We start from the raw sequence: 16,509 nt of genomic DNA on the forward strand, positions 1-16,509 counted from the left end.
CACTCTTACTCTGATCAACTTTTGTGCTCTGTACCAATCTCACACCCTAGTCTGACATTCCTTTGGGATCTGCTGACCCCACACAGCCCCCACAGACATTCAGCTGGGCTTCTCTGGATGGATTTGGAAGATTTTCTTCCAGGAAGGGAGAAGTGTCTCTGCAGCAGCACAACTTTCTTACCAGTAAAACTTCATCTGTTCTGTGAGACAAAAAAAAAAAGGGAGTTAAAGAGTTAAAGGCATTAAGGATTTAAGGATTTAAAGGAGTTAAGGAAACCGACTCTGAAGCCCAGTCTGATCTGGGATGCTCTGATGCATTCCACTGAGAATGGAATTCTCAGTTCTTTTTGTTGTTTGTTGGAATTTGTTATTTTATTGTTTAGGATCAGCCGCTGAACTCCTCTGCTCCTGTATCTCCAGATTTCACCGTCCTGTGGAAGTCCAGGGAACTTTCTTGTGATCCAACATGAACGGGCTGATCCTGGGGCAGTCACACTGGGAGAGTTTGCTGGACATGGACTGATGTCCTGGCCTGGTCTGAGGACACAAAATCCTGTGTTTTCGCCTCCACATCCCCATCAGCAGCCTTGGCTCCAGGCAAACAGATTCCATGGATTCATCTGTGCCCTGGGAATGCAGCAGGTCACCCAGGAGCAGCTGGATGGCTCCAGCACCCAGCACGGGCACTACAAAGGGCTTGTCAAAGGTGAGGAAAACCTCCCAAAATGCAGCTGCTGGGTTTCCCCAATCTGCACTGAGAGTCCCGAATTTGGGGCTGCCTTGGTGTGGCCCCTGTGGAGCTCAGGTGCTGTAAGTGAGATGTTCTGTCAGTTCAAACAAGGAAACTTCAAACCACATCCTCACCCCAAACCCCCGTCCCAAATCCCAAACTCTTCTCTCAGGTTTCCCCTGGGGGTGGGAGCATGGGAAGTGTTTACAGCTTTATTTCATTTATTTCAGCTTTTGCACTGGGCAGCTGCTCCAGGGCTGGACAGTTCTTTCCAGGCTGAAATTTTCCCAATATCCACATTCCCCTCTCCTCCTGCCCTGTTCCTGGCAGGGCCTGGCTGTCCCCTCCTGCAGGGGCTGTGCAGAGCCAGCAGACAGGGCTGCTCTGGGATATCAGCCTGAGATAACAGCACAGCAACTCCATCCGTGGGCAGCACAGGGGCTGAGATCACTCAGCAGCAGCTGCTCCTGTATCGATTATAAATTCCCCTGCAGCTTTCTCCCGTCCCTTCTGGAAGCAGAATCATCTGATAATGTTTAACCAAATTGAATTTTGACCAGTTTGATGACATCCCAGTGACTTATTTTGAAGAGCTCATTGCAGAATTGCAGCTTAATGTCGTTACTGCCTCTCCTCACAGCTCTGCCCTCATCTCCTGGCGTTGTTACTGAGGTGCCTGGTGCAATATTTTCCAAAAATCCCATTACAGCAGAGTGATAAAGGAGAATGGGCACACTTGGCCTTATGAGAATGAAACTACTTCAAACTGCAGAACATAAGATCTGTTGAGGAGATGAAAACAGAGTCTTTTAAACCTTTGCAGAATTATATCATCCCTGGAAGTGTTCCAGGCTGGGTTGGAAAGGCCTGGGAGCAGCCTGGCCTGGTGGAAAGAGTCCATGGCAGGGGATGGGACAGGCTGAGCTTTAAGGTCCCTCCCAACCCAAACTGGTCTGGGATTCTGGGATTCTGCTTTCTGGAATTTGGTGTCTTTAAACCTTGGGAAACAGGGTGAAGAAAAAGGTGAAATTCATGCACAGTGGGGTTTGCAGGGACCTTTGGTGCTGCTGTGGCACAGCAGTGTCTGCCCAGGTGATGCTCCAGCCATCCCTGCTGGGGCTGTGCTGAGGAAGGGGAGCCTGAGGAGGATCAGCCAGGACCTTGGGGACGTTTCAGAGTGCGGAGCTGGCTCTGGGGACTGGGCACTGCTGTCCTTGGCACCACCCAGCAGCAGGAGTTCCATTTGCCTGGCATCCCTTCCCCATCAGGGTAAAGTTATTGAATCCCAGTTGTTGTTTAGACTCCCAGGATATCCTGAGTGACAGGACTCCCAGGGATGCCCCAGTCCCAGCCCCCCAAAATCCCAGCCTGGGCATCCCTGGCAGCTCCTGGAGCTCTGTGCCCATTCCCTGGGGAGCCTGGGCAGTGCCCAGCACCTCTGGGGAAGAGCCCTGCCCTGAGATGGCAGCTGAGGCTGCCCTGGGCCAGCTGCAGGCGCTCCCTGGGTGCTGTCCCTGTGCCAGAGCAGAGATGGGAGCTGTCCCTGCGCTGCCCCTCGGGAGGAGCTCTGACCTCAGGCTGCTCCAGGCTGGGCTGGCCCAGGGACCTCGTGGGGCCCCTGCAGACCCTTCCCCATCCCCTGGCCCTCTCTGGGCTCTGTCTAAAAGCTCCACATCTCTCATGCTCAGCTCTCAGCCAGCACTTTGCTGCCTGGCAGAGGTTTGGGCTGTGCCTCTCAGCCTCTCCCTTCAGCAAAACCCGGTGTTTGCAGATGTCTCTGGACTGTTTGATTTTCCATCCCGTGCACTAAAAGTGGAATCTGCTGCCTGTGCAGCCTCACCCCCTGAGCCCTCTGCACCTTCTGCAGCCCCGTGGGGTTGTTTCCCTGATGGGCCAAGCCAGGCATTAACTGTGTCAATGTTTGCCCAGGGGCTCCTTCACTGGGCACCCTGGCCCTGGGGCTCCCCTGGGTCACTCCTGGCACAGGAAACTGGAATTGGCTGATCCCACTTGGCTCTACCTGAGGCTGTGTGCTGATGGCAATTCCAGTCACCATTTCCCTCCTGGGGCTGCCCCAGTGCCCTCTGCAAGAGCTGCAGTTGTGAAAGGAGCCTGGGCTGGAGTGGGAGCATCCCCCTCTGAGACTGCTGCCATGGCCAGTGTTAAACAACCCTGTTGTTCACAAGATGCTGAACCTCAGAATCCCAAATCCCTGAGGCTGGAAAATCCCTCCCAGCCCAGGCAGTCCCAGCTGTCCCCACCTTGTCACCCTGAGTGCCACCTCCAGGTGCCACCTGCAGGGATGGGCACTGCAAACCTCCCTGGGCAGTGCCAATCCCTGAGCTCCCTTTCCATGGGGAAATTGCTGCTGCTGTCCCCCCTGAGCCTGCCCTGGCCCAGCCTGAGGCCGTTCCCTCTCCTCCTGTCCCTGTTCCTGGAGCAGAGCCCAGCCTGGCAGGGACTTGTGCAGAGTGGAAACACAAAGGTGAGAAAAGGGGAAGGGGAAGATTTGGCTGGAAGGAACCTCCAACAATTCAGCCTGTCAGCCTGACCACTCTAAGGAAGCTCCTGTAGAAATCCAGATTGCCAGAAAAGGAATTTTCAGCCCTCAGCAGAGAAAATAAAGCAATACAGGAAAGGTCTATAGGATATAAAATGGGAAGGAGATGATCCATATGGAACCATTATTCAGCTTCACTCACACTAAGTGAACCAGGAAGGGGAGAACACACTCTGAAAATGTCAGCATATTAAAGATATAATAAAGAATATTTATAAATAGGTATTTGAGGTTGCTGCTAGCACAAACCTTTCTATGATTTTGATCAAGTAAAAAAAACTTTTAAAAATGAGTTTATAGTAGAATTATGGAACTCATCCCTGCTGGATATGGTGGGATTCCTGAGGATGTGTAAAATGGCCAGACAAGTCCGCAGGTGAGAGATTTTTTGTTGTCTCTGAAACACGGTGGCTGCGGTGGGGAAATTGCTGCTGCTGTCCCCCCTGAGCCTGCCCTGGCCCAGCCTGAGGCCGAGGCTCATCCTGTGCTCCCATGCAAAGCTTTCCCAACTCCCCATCCCTGGAGGTGTCCGAGGCAGCCTGGACGTGGCACTCGGTGTCCGGGGCTGGGACAAGGTGTGGTTCAGGCACAGCTTGGTCCTGGACAGCTCCTCCAGTCCCCACGATCCCGGACCTGTGGATTCCCTGCTGTCCCTGAAGGCAGTGCCAGCACAGATGGATTTACAGCTGCACAAGTCTTTTAGGGCCAGAGGCTGCATTTTCTCCAACCCTTCACGTGAGACAAACCCATTTCTTTCCCTGGCCTGGCTCAGGCTCAGCAGGAGTGGTTAAATTCAGTTTCCACCCCACAGCTGAGGGACACAGATAACTGATTGCCCCGGACACAGACGGCTCCTGCCCGCCCGAGGGGACACCTGGGGCCGTGTTTGCCTCTCTGATATCCAGTTTGCTTTTATTGTGCAATATATTATGATTTTAATTAAACATTTGGTGCCTCACCGGTCGAGGGGAGACAGCCAGAACCTCCCCCGTGCCATTCCCTCGGAGCCACGCTGCGGGCACTCCTCTTGCAAAATTTATAATTTCCACTCCAGATTTATCCTCCCAATAAAAATTAAGTGTATTGCCAGCACCGTGGCTGCAGCACCGCCTGCCATAAATCACCGGGAGCCATAAACATGTCACCAATAAACTATCAGGAGCAAATCCTGCCTGCCGGGAGAGCGGCATAAATGGCAATGCTCATTTAGTGCACACACTCCTCCCGCTGTTTGCGCACGGGAGCCGCGGCTCCGCAATTCCCGGGTCACTGGGCAGGGTCAGCGTTAAAAGAGCTGCCCTCGGGCAGGGACAGGGACAGGACACGGACAGGACAGGGACAGGGACAGGACACAGACAGACACGGGATCTCCCCCTGCTCCTCCACACAGCTGAGCCCTCGCTGGCCGAGAGCCCCCAGCACCCCGGTAAGTGCAGGCAGCTCTGCCTGTGACCCTCTGGGGACAGTGACACGGGTGGGAGTGTCACAGTGACACTCTGGGGACAGTGACACGGGTGGGATGTGGTCACAGTGACCCTCTGGGGACAGTGACACGGGTGGGATGTGGCCACAGTGACCCTCTGGGGACAGTGACACGGGTGGGATGTGGCCACAGTGACCCTCTGGGGACAGTGACACGGGTGGGATGTGGCCACAGTGACCCTCTGGGGACAGTGACCCTCTGGGGACAGTGACACGGGTGGGATGTGGCCACAGTGATCCTTTTTGGGGACAGTGACACGGGTGGGGATGTGTCCCCAGTGCCCCATTGGTGGCTCCGTGGTGGCTCCATGGTGGCCGTGGGTGGGATGTGTCCCCAGTGCCCCGTTGGTGGCTCCATGGTGGCCATGGGTGGGATGTGTCCCCAGTGCCCCGTTGGTGGCTCCATGGTGGCCGAGGGTGGGATGTGACCCAGTGCCCCGTTGGTGGCTCTGTGGTGGCTCCATGGTGGCCGAGGGTGGGACACGCACAGGAAGGTCCCGGTGACATCCCCGGTGCCGCCGTGGCCGTGGTGTCCCTGTGCTGGGGCTGGCAGTGAGCCCCAGCTGCTCTCCCTCTCCTGGGTGTCTCAGCCTGGCCATGGCTGTCCCTGTGCTGGCTCAGTGTCACCAGCTGGGCTCTGAGTTCGTCCCCAGGGTCCCTGTGCTGCCCCCGCTCCCTGTGCTGACCCCTCACCGGTACCTGTGATGCTCCTGTGCAAACACAAGCTCTCTTAGGGAAGGAGAAGATTTCTGAGCCTCACCAGCCCCAGCTCCCACAGCCCTGCTCCTGCCCTGGCTGCCAGGAACCCTTAGGACACCAACATTCTGAGTTATTGCTGAGCATCAAACTCAGAGACAGGCGGAAAAGCAGGAGGTGGCATTAAAGGCGTGAGAAGGGACGGCACCGTGTGCTCCAGGAGGGTCCTGCCCTGGTGCCTGCTCCTCTCCCAGGCGGGCTGGGCAGCTCCTGGGGAGCAGGAGCACCTGGGGCAGGAGCAGGTGACCCCTTCCCTGTGCTGGATGGCTCACAGCCACCTGCCAGGGCTACCACCAATCTTCAGCTTGGTACCCTCCAGGACTGGGAGGTTTGCTTCCTCCTCAGGGCTTGGCTGTGAAGGGAAGGTACAACTGCCATCCCATGATAGTCAGCCAGGACTGACCTGGTTCTGTGGGTCTGTGGCTCTGTGGCTCTGTGGGTCTGTGGTTCTGTGGCTCTGTGGCTCTGTGGGTCTTTGGCTCTGTGATTCTGCAGTTCTGTGGCTCTGTGGGTCTATGGGTCTGTGGTTCTGTGGCTCTGTGGCTCTGTGGCTCTGTGGCTCTGTGGCTCTGTGATTGTGTGGCTCTGTGGCTCTGTGGCTCTGTGGCTCTGTGGCTCTGTGATTGTGTGGCTCTGTGGCTCTGTGGCTCTGTGGGTCTGTGGCTCTGTGGCTCTGTGGCTCTGTGATTCTGTGGTTCTGTGGGTCTGTGGGTCTGTGATTGTGTGGGTCTGTGGCTCTGTGGGTCTGTGGGTCTGTGGTTCTGTGGCTCTGTGGCTCTGTGGCTCTGTGGTTCTGTGGTTCTGTGGCTCTGTGGGTCTGTGGCTCTGTGGCTCTGTGGCTCTGTGTCAGACCTGGCAGCTGTCAGTTGAGCTCTGTGTTACCTGCACATGCACAAATGCCCAGACACATGAAACATGCCTGGCTGTTTATCTGTTTCATACATGATATGTGTGCCTGTCTATACATGTCCCTTACAGACACACACACGAACATGGAGGGGTAAAACTCTCCTGGTGTGGAATCTCTATCTGTAACATAACAAACCAGAGCAGCTCAGTGGGGAGCAGAGGGAATAAATCCATAAATCCTGTTTGGGAGTAACTTGTGGACTGTGGTGGGGGTTGCTGGTGTTGGACAAAGTCAGGTTTGAGGGAAGGTTTTCTTGTGAGTGCAGCATCTCCTACAGACCCAGGCAGTTCACACCAGTCCCTTCTTTCCTTGCTGCTCTAAGAATCTCTTTATCCACCTCCATGTTCCTGGAAAGCTGGTGAATCTCAGTCTTGGAGAGCTCTGGATGTCGGCCAGAAGCTGTGCTCAGGGACACTGGCCTGCACACACTGGGGTTTTTCAGGATTTTAACCCAGACCCCAGATATGACAGCAGATTGACTTCCCTGTTAGATCACAGAACAGGAAGGGACCTTAAATCCCATCCCATCCCATCCCATCCCATCCCATCCCAGCCCATCCCATCCCAGCCATAGCAGGGACACCTCCCACTGTCCCAGGCTGCTCCAGCCCCAATGTCCAACCTGGAACTGAACATTCCAGGGATCCAGGGGCAGCCACAGCTGCTCTGGGCACCCTGTGCCAGCCCTGCCCACCCTGCCAGGGAACAATTCCTGCCCCAGATCCCACCCAGCCCTGCCCACCCTGCCAGGGAACAATTCCTGCCCAAGATCCCACCCAGCCCTGCCCACCCTGCCAGGGAACAATTCCTGCCCAAGATCCCACCCAGCCCTGCCCTCTGGCACTGGGAGCCATTCCCTGTGTGCTGTCCCTCCCTCCCTTGTCCCCAGTCCCTCTCAGCTCTCCTGGAGCCCCTCAGGCCCTGGCAGGGCTCTGAGCTCGCAGGTCAGGGTGATTCTGATGCCAACACGTAGCTCTGCCCTGCCTGGAGAAAGCCAGATGATTTGGGGCTTTCCCATCAGTTATGTGTTGCTTCTGCCCTGGAGCAGAAAGATGTTCGTCCGTGCTAAGCTTCAGGATTTATTGTCACATTAGGCTCTCAAGCTGAGAATCTAATGAAGAAAATCATATTAGGAAGTTAATAAATACGTCATGGAAGAATTGTCTGTTATTCAAAGATGAGCAGTGTCACAGCAAACCCTCTGGCTCCCACCCAGGCATGCTGTGACGTGACTTTGGTATCCTGAGCAAGGAGCAGCAAGACTGAAGGCACAAATATATTTTCTTTAATTAGCTCATCTTGCACATTTGCTGTTTCCTCCACCCCCCCAGTGGGTCACTGGCACTGGGGGGCTCAGGGGCCCTGCCAGCCTCTCCAGCACTGTCACAGGAAATGTGGGAACCTGGACTGTGCCAAGGCTTGGAGCTTCACTGGATAATTCACTTGGAGAGACTTCTGCAGATCTTTGGTCCCACACCTGCCTCAGCAGGGCCAGCTGGGAGATCTCATGGCTTTGTCCAGCTGGGTCCTGAAAACTTCTGTGGATGGAGATGGGAGCCCTCTGGGCAGCCTGCTCGGATGCTCCATGGGGAAACATTTCTCATTTCATTCAGCTGAAACCTCCCTCGTTTAACCTCACCTGCTGCCTCCCATCCTCTGCTGGGAACATCCTGGTCCAGCCTCCCTGGAGCAGGGCAGGGCTCTGCTGGATCCCTGCAAACCTTCTCCTCTGGGCTGGACAAGCCTCTTTCCTGGCTCTCTTATCCCAGGGCATTCTCCAGCCCAGCAGTCCCTGGCACCCTGCTGGACTCCCTGGAGCTGGCACGGCAGGAATTCTGCCAAGGTTCCCTCTGTTCCCTGTTTGAGCATCCCCTGTCCCACTGCCCCTCCCCTCCAGCCCATCCCCAGAGCCTTCCCAGGATCTCGCAGGGCTCTGAACCTGGAACCTCTTGTGCTGTGCCCTGTGCTTGCCTGTCACCACAGGTGTCCAGGCACCACACAGAGCCCGTGTCCTCTGGGGTTTTGCTCATTTATTCCCTTCCACCTGGCAGTAAGATTGTGAAATGAGCAGGGCTTGGATGTGAGAACCACTGACAATCCACCTTGCCCTGGGAACCTCTTCTGAGCTGGAGCAGGAGGGTCTGAGTGCCTGATTCCCTGTTCTGTTGGAAATCCTGCAATCCCAGACTGGTTTGGACTGGGAGGAGCCTTGAAGACCATGCTGTTCCAAGATGTGCCACGGGCTGGGACACTTCCCTGCACCAGGCTGCTCCAGTCTGGCATTCAGCACTTGCAGGGATCCAGGGACAGACACGGCTTCTCTGGGCAGCCTGTGCCAGTGCCAACAAAATTTGCATTTGTTTCCAGTGCTGATTTCCTAAACAGGAGGTGTCAGGGTTACATTTTCACAATTTTAATGCCTTTTGATCTCCAGTTGGCAGCCTTGGCTTAGCAGCTTGGTCGTGGTTGGGATGAGCACGGAAAACGTGTTTGCTCACTCCACAGAGCATCTCAAACTCTGGAATTTGGGGACGACTGTGAAATAGTGGAGCATTTTTCTTTTCACCCTAAAAGTATTTTTTTTCCTTTTTTTCAACAAAACCTGCCCATCCTTTTCCTTCAGTTCAGGATCTGGTGGCTGAACAGGAGCGTAGCCGTGTGTGGCACTGTTCCCAAATCCCTGCAGAGGCTGCTGGGGAGGTGCAGGGGTGTGCACTGCTCTGCCCAGCACAGCCCAGAGCAGTTTGTGCTGCTGGTTTGTTTTAGGTCTAGGCCCTGTGAGAGCAGAGCTGGGATGGGCAGGACTCACACCCTGTGGGAATTCCATGGCTCCTTCCATCAGCTCTGCTGACGATGGCATGCCGGGCTGGAAGCCTTTGGGTGCCTTTGAGTCTTACCAGCTTGCCAAGTCTTATTAATGTCCCAGTCATTGCTCTGCATTGAATGTCATGTATGTGCAGCATCTGCAAAAAATCCATCTATTCCTTGTGGAAGGTCATGGGATTTGAGGGAGCCTTTTCTTCTGTCTGTATGGTGCAGAAAGATTAGGTTGGAGTTGTCTGAGATCTTCAGGGTGTGCTGCAGACGAGCCAGGTGTGTGTCTGAATGGGCTTGGGGCTGGAAGCTTTCTTGCAAAAAACAAAAAGGGAGTTCAAAAACCTTGTAGGGATGGCCAAACTCCCTGCCCCTCAGGCCCACGTGCTGCTGCCCTCCCTCTGAGGTCTGCTGGCTGTGCCCCTGAGCAGGATGGAGATCTCCAGGTGGGAGATGACAGCAGCATCTCCTGGGGCAGGAAGGTTTCATGGTTCTCCTGGCAGACAGAATGAAATGTCCCAAAATCATGGAACAGAATCACAGAGCCACCGGGGCTGTGACTGATCCCCCACCAGTGCCACATCACTGGTAAATATTTCACTCCCCACATGTCAGGGCTGCAGTTCTGTGGATCTCAAACCACATTTTGGCCAGTTTTGAGCACGGTGGAGAATAAGAGGCAGCAGTCAGTGTTTGCCTTGGGAAGCAGCAAGGGCACCAGGGCAGGATCCCACCCCTGAACTCTCCTGGTTTTGTCTGACAATGAGCACTTCACCAGCCCAGATCAGTGACTTTCTGTTCTGCTCCACATGTGAGGTAGCTGGAGAGAAAAAAAAATGGAGAGAAAAAAAAGATGCGGAAACAACTCCATAAAAAAGCAGAAAGAGGGCAGGGAAGATTCCTGAGGGGAGGATTCCCAGGCCACTGCTTGCTCTGTGTTGTGCTCATTATCTCGCTGTGTCCCAGGGTCCCTTGGCCAGGGTGGAACCCCAACAGCCCCAGGAGCTCAGCCTGGGAGCAGCTCCCACAGCACTGGGAAGGGGAGAGCTCTGCTCAAATATCTCGGATCCGAACTGGAGCTTGCAGGGAAAACTGACAGAAGGGAACAACATCCAGGAGAAGAGAGCTTGGCTGTAGAGATGCCTGGCTTGCAGCATCCTCACACGGGATTCTGAACTTGGTGACTGAGAATTCTGAGGAGATTCTGAGTCTGCCCCACTCTGAAACCTTGCAGAGCTCATCCCTGGATGTCTGTGTTTCCTGGCTGCAGCTGCTTTCCAGAACGGATCCGGAGCAAAAACCACGAGGAGCCTCTGCCACAGTAAGAAAATGTTTGTGGGGGAGTTGGAGGGCAAAGTGTGGGGGATTTATCAGCACAGCTGGAGAGCAGGGTGGAGGGGGGGTGAGAGAGGGAGAGATAAAGGTTGGAGGGGAGAGGAAGGGGAAGGGAAAGAGAAGGGAGAGAAGGAGAAAGAAAGAGAAGAAAGATGGGAGAGCTGGGGTCATCCAGCCTGGAGAGGAGAAGCTCCAGGGAGAGCTCAGAGCCCTGCCAGGGCCTGAAGGGGCTCCAGGAGAGCTGAGAGGGACTGGGGACAAGGGAGGGAGGGACAGACACAGGGAATGGCTCCCAGTGGGGTTTGATGGGATATTGGGAATTAGGAATTGTTCCTGGGAGGGGCTGGGATGGAATTGCCAGAGCAGCTGTGGCTGCCCCTGGATCCCTGGAATGTTCAGTTCCAGGTTGGACACTGGGGCTGGAGCACCTGGGACAGTGGGAGGTGTCCCTGCCATGGTGGGGTGAAATTAAATGAACTTTGAGGTTCCTCCCAGCCCAAACCTTTCCATGGTTCTTTGTTGAGTTGGGATTGGTCAAAGGCTGAACTCAAAGATCCTGGATTTCCAACCTCAGTGATTCTGTGATTCTGCCACTTGGATCCCCCTGGGAGAACCAATCTGCCTTTACTGGTGTCTCAAAGTCATGGCCCCAGGTTCCATCTCTGCAGAAATCCAGGCCCAGCAGCAATCCCAAATCCTGAGGCACTGATGAAAACCTGTGTGCACTTATCAGTGCCAGAGAATTAGAGATGAACTGGAGCACCAGGGGCTGTTGCAGTGCCTGTCTCACAGCCCCATTCCCTCAGGGAAATGATCAGGGGGGCAGAAATTTTCCAGTGAGACCCAGGTAATTCCATCAGGGCTGGCAGCTGAGGTGCCTCAGTACTGCTGGTGATTACTGAGGCTCCTTGTTCATTCTCTTTGTGTCTTAATTCTGCTGCCAATGTCATCCCTGGAATAGATTTTGGGCACAGTGACAGCAGCAGTCCTCCCACACCGTGTGTAAATCGGGTATAAAAAGCTGCAGTGTGAGCCCTGCCTGTTGTACATCTGAGCTGGAAAAGCCCCTCTCACATCAGGAGGATAAAGCCTGGTGCTATTTCAGGCCTTCAGCACAGATGTGCAATAAAACCCCCACGGTTCACACCCAGCATTACTTACAAAATAACTCCATTAATAACCTGCAGAGCCATAAAGGCACTTTGCATCGTTGGTTTGCACAGATTGGGCATGAAAGGAATGACCAGGAAGCTGAGGGAGTGCTTGACCTGTGCTGTCCACCAGGGCAGGAGGGGTGGTGGGTTTATTCCAGCACAGGCACTGTGCCTGAAAATAGAAAGGTACCTAAAGCAAAGCCTTTTATGCACCTTCAGGCCATTGTCCTGGGATCACAGCACTCCTGGAAAATCTATGGATACAGAATAAGGTGAATAATCTGATTTTTTTTTTCTACAGATATTCTGGTTTTTCCATACATGTTTTTTGTAGGATGAAAATCCAATTTGTATGTGCAAAAAAAATTGAAAAATCCATGTCTGCCTGTGCCTGTGAGCTGTTCTGGGGAGGGCTGGGTCGTGGGAGGCAGCACTGCCAGCTTCAGCCTCACGGAGCACATTTCTGACAGGGCACCACAGCACATATGGAAAAAATCAAGCAGCACTGAAGTATTACAGAAAGCACTGAAAGTCTGCTGGGTTTTTTGCCATTATTTTTAATTCTGTCCTTTAGAAAGAAAAGCAAACCAGTTCAGCTGACGGGTTTGTGATTCAAAAGGTTGATTTTACGGAGTTCTGCCTTTTAGAGAATTCAGGCAATCCCTGCTGGAACTCAAATGTCAGCATTTTGTCGCTGCATATGTTGTTGCACAGAGCCATAACGGGGTAAAAAACCGTGAGAGGAGGGAGCTGCGTGATCAGCTCTGGGCTCCGGGAATGCCAGGAATGGCCCTGAGGGACCGCGAGCCATGGGAAAGGGCTGACGAGAAGTTTGTGTTTGCTCGCAGCGGGAAGCGCCCTGGCAGAGCATGAGCGGCCGTGGCGCGGCGGGCCATGCCCTTCTCCAACAGCTCTGAGCTCAGCCCGTCCTTCCTGCTGGCCAGCATCCCGGGGCTGGAGGCGGCGCAGGCCTGGGTGGCCATCCCGCTGTGCTCGGCCTACGTGCTGGCCCTGCTGGGCAACTGCGCCGTGCTGCTGGTGGTGCGCGCCGAGCCCAGCCTGCACGCGCCCATGTACTTCTTCCTCTGCATGCTGGCCGCCATCGACCTGGCGCTGGCCACCGCCACCGTGCCGCGCATCCTCTGCTTCTACTGGTTCGGCAGCCGGGAGATCAGCTTCGGGGCCTGCCTGCTGCAGATGTTCCTCATCCACACGCTGTCGGCCGTCGAGTCCAGCGTGCTGCTGGCCATGGCCGTGGACCGCTACGTGGCCATCTGCCACCCGCTGCGCCACGCCGCCATCCTCACCAACGGCGCCACGGCCAAGGTGGGGCTGCTGGCCATGGCGCGGGGCGTGCTCTTCTTCCTGCCCCTGCCCCTGCTGCTGCTGCCCCTGCCCTTCTGCGGCTCCCGGGCGCTGTCCCACTCCTTCTGCCTGCACCAGGACGTGATGAACCTGGCCTGCGCCAACACCACCCCCAGCGTGGTGTACGGGCTCACGGCCATCCTGCTGGTCATGGGGCTGGACGCCGTGCTCATCTGCCTCTCCTACCTCCTCATCCTCAAGGCCGTGCTGCGCCTGGCGGCCTGGAGGGAGCGGCTCAAGGTGTTCAGCACCTGCATCGCCCACATCTGCGTGGTGCTGGCCTTCTACGTGCCCCTGATCGGGCTCTCCGTGGTGCACAGGTTTGGGAAGAACCTGGCCCCGCTGGTCCACATCATCATGGGCAACGTCTACATCCTGGTGCCCGCCGTGCTCAACCCCATCATCTACGGGGTGAGGACCAAGCAGATCCAGAGGAGGATCCTGAGTCTGATCCATGTCACCGACAGAGCTCCGCGGTGACCCGGGCTCAGCCCGTGCCCTCACTCCGGCTCATGTTGGGCACTCGGTCTCTGCTGCTGGGCTGTGCCCTCCCTGTGCCCTGAGGTGCTGCCACCAGGCAGGAGCTGGCTGCAAACTCCTTCCCAGAGTGTTCACCCTCACCAAACCTGAAATGGCTGCAGGGATCTAGATCCACATCTGATTCCACAAGAAGGGAAAAGTGACTCGGCCGACTCACCCAGATGTCCCAACACTGCTCCTCTTGGTTCCTGCCCCGCCTCTGACAGTGGCAGAGCAGAGCAAATGCTGGATGGTTTGGGATGATTCAGTTTATTAATTGTTTTCACGTGAGGCAAGGCCACATTCCAAAATTTTTACCAGAAAATTTGCATGTAGCATCATTCTGTAAGTAAAATAATAAATAATAATAAAGTAAATAAATAAATAAATAATAAAATAAATAATAATAAAGTAAAATAATTACAGGACACCTGTCCAAAGTGATATTACAGATGCAGAAAAGCATTTCAGAAGAAGAACATCCACCTCTGTGGTCTTGTTCTGACCTGTGCTCTGTCAAGACCCCTCAACCTCCTCGTAGCAGATGCTGTGGAAAAACTTCAGAGTCAGAGATGCTGGTAGCAATTGTAAAAATAATTTATATTAATAATTGTATTCAATAAAATGAAAACATCTCAAGGGAAAAAATAAGCACATTATAAATGTTAGCGATGACTCCAAGCTGAAGGAAGTCTCATTTCCAAGCCAAAGGTGTTCCACACTGGGAATTCCTAAAAAGTCCTGTCACTGGCACCACTGGACAGGGTCTGGCACCATCCTCTGGCACACCCTGGGGAGATTGGTGTGGGTGGATGGGAGCCCCTCTCAGTGCTCTGGTTATGATGAGTTTGCTGTGGTTTCACAGGAGCTGTGGTTTCACAGGAATTGGGGTTTCCCTCGAGGTGAAGTCAGGGATGTGTTTGCAGTTCCCTCCTGGCAGGGACTTGTGCAGAGCCACAAGGTCCCCCCTGAGCCTCCTTTTCTCCAGGCTGAGCCCCTTCCCAGCTCCCTCAGCCCCTCCTGGGGCTCCAGCCCATTCCCAGCTCCCTCAGGAATTCTCCAGCCCCTTCCCAGCTCCCTCAGGAATTCTCCAGCCCCTTCCCAGCTCCCTCAGGAATTCTCCAGCCCCTTCCCAGCTCCCTCAGGAATTCTCCAGCCCCTTCCCAGCTCCCTCAGGGATTCTCCAGCCCATTCCCAGCTCCCTCAGGAATTCTCCAGCCCATTCCCAGCTCCCCCAGCCCCTCCTGGACTCTCCAGGACAGAGGTCCATTTTAGATGAGATCTCCCCAAGGCTCTGTCGTGTGCCAGGGTCTCCAGTGCTGCAATATTTGGTGCAGTTTGGCGCAGTTTTTTCCCAGTGCCAACAAACACAGAATAAAACAGCCTCATTTTTGTAGTCTGTGCTGGTACAGCTTCAGTCTTGGTATAACCTTTTCTGCTAAATTCAACTCCAATTTATTTTGAAATAAATAGTTTCATTTAGGCGAGTTACAAGCGGCTCTCATCTGGGACTTCAAGGCAATTCTGTCTCCTGTCAATTTTTACATATTCTGGTTTAATAGAGCTTAGAAGGGAAAAAAAAATATCATAAAAATGAAAACAATCTGTACCTGCCTGATGTGATTTGGGAAATGTGAATTAATTTTTTGGAGGCATTATGGGTCTAAACCCTTTTCAGGTGGCCATGGCACTGAAAAATGGCTCCTGCTCATTCCCCATATGTTCCTTTTTTCCTCTTGTGCTGAGAAAAAAAATTAATAAAGAAAAATGAATGAACCACCCTGGAATGCTGTATTGTATTTCTTACTCATTTATTTCTCAGAGAGTTAACAGAGCCTCAGCACAGGTAGGCATGACGGATTTCTCCTGGGTACAGATACAAAGTCCCTCACTCACATCTTGTTTTCCAAAGTTTAGCCGTGGAGAGTTGCTTTGCAGGGGAGCAGGACATGCTGGGACATGGCACAGTGAACAGGGAAATCATTTTCCTTCTGGAATGGCTGGTGCTGAGCCCCAGGCGAGCTCTCCTGCAGCAGGAAAAACTCAGCCAGACCATGGGGACACCCAGCCCACAAGATCTCCTGGGAGATGATCTCCAAGTATTTCTTCTCTTCTCTTCTCTTCTCTTCTCTTCTCTTCTCTTCTCTTCTCTTCTCTTCTCTTCTCTTCTCTTCTCTTCTCTTCTCTTCTCTTCTCTTCTCTTCTCTTCTCTTCTCTTCTCTTCTCTTCTCTTCTCTTCTCTTCTCTTCTCTTCTCTTCTCTTCTCTTCTCTCCTCTCCTCTCCTCTCCTCTCCTCTCCTCTCCTCTCCTCTCCTCTCCTCTCCTCTCCTCTCCTCTCCTCTCCTCTCCTCTCCTCTCCTCTCCTCTCCTCTCCTCTCCTCTCCTCTCCTCTCCTCTTCTCTTCTCTTCTCTCAGAGTTATCAAGGCTGTAAAAGCCCTCTAAGATCATCGACTCTGACCATTAACCCAACCCTGCCAGGTTTCCCACGTGCTGCTCCAGGAACAGGGACAGGAGGGGAGGGAACGGCCTCAGGCTGGGCCAGGGCAGGCTCAGGGGGGACAGCAGCAGCAATTTCCCCATGGAAAGGGAGCTCAGGGATTGGAAGTGCCCAGGGAGGTTTGCAGTGCCCATCCCTGCAGGTGGCACCTGGAGGTGGCACTCAGGGTGACAAGGTGGCCATGGGGACAGCTGGGACTGCCTGGGCTGGGAGGGATTTTCCAGCCTCAGGGATTTGGGGATTCTGGTCCAGTGGAGGGTGTCCCTGCCCATGGCAGGTGTTGGGAACTCAATGACCCATCAGGTTCCTTCCAACACCAGCCCTTCTGTAATTCTATGATGCTTCTTACATCTCCTCCAAACACTGGAAGAAACCAGGTACAAACC

General features: G+C 54.1%; 1 protein-coding gene across 4 annotated transcripts; it reads left to right on the forward strand.

Moving 5' to 3' along the window:
- Nucleotides 1-4,530: 4,530 nt before the first annotated feature.
- On the forward strand, nt 4,531-14,615 carry LOC117010375 (olfactory receptor 51E2-like). 4 transcript variants are annotated; one of them, XM_033084797.1, is made up of 4 exons: nt 4,531-4,716; nt 10,487-10,573; nt 11,961-12,013; nt 12,590-14,615. In XM_033084797.1, exon 4 carries the CDS (start codon nt 12,636-12,638, stop codon nt 13,584-13,586), a length of 951 nt encoding a protein of 316 aa, XP_032940688.1. In that variant the 5' UTR covers nt 4,531-4,716; nt 10,487-10,573; nt 11,961-12,013; nt 12,590-12,635; the 3' UTR covers nt 13,587-14,615. The 4 variants fall into 4 exon arrangements, with proteins under 4 accessions (XP_032940688.1, XP_032940696.1, XP_032940704.1 ...); XM_033084805.1 differs by lacking the exon at nt 11,961-12,013 and having other exon boundaries at nt 12,043-14,615; XM_033084813.1 differs by lacking the exon at nt 11,961-12,013.
- Nucleotides 14,616-16,509: the final 1,894 nt, after the last annotated feature.

Source organism: Catharus ustulatus, chromosome 2 (genome assembly GCF_009819885.2).
Source record: "Catharus ustulatus isolate bCatUst1 chromosome 2, bCatUst1.pri.v2, whole genome shotgun sequence".
NCBI classification, from domain to species: Eukaryota; Metazoa; Chordata; class Aves; order Passeriformes; family Turdidae; genus Catharus; species Catharus ustulatus.

Excerpts from the sequence above, each read along its gene's own strand:
- LOC117010375 (XM_033084797.1), top strand. The coding sequence starts at position 12,636 with ATGCCCTTCTCCAACAGCTCTGAGCTCAGCCCGTCCTTCCTGCTGGCC.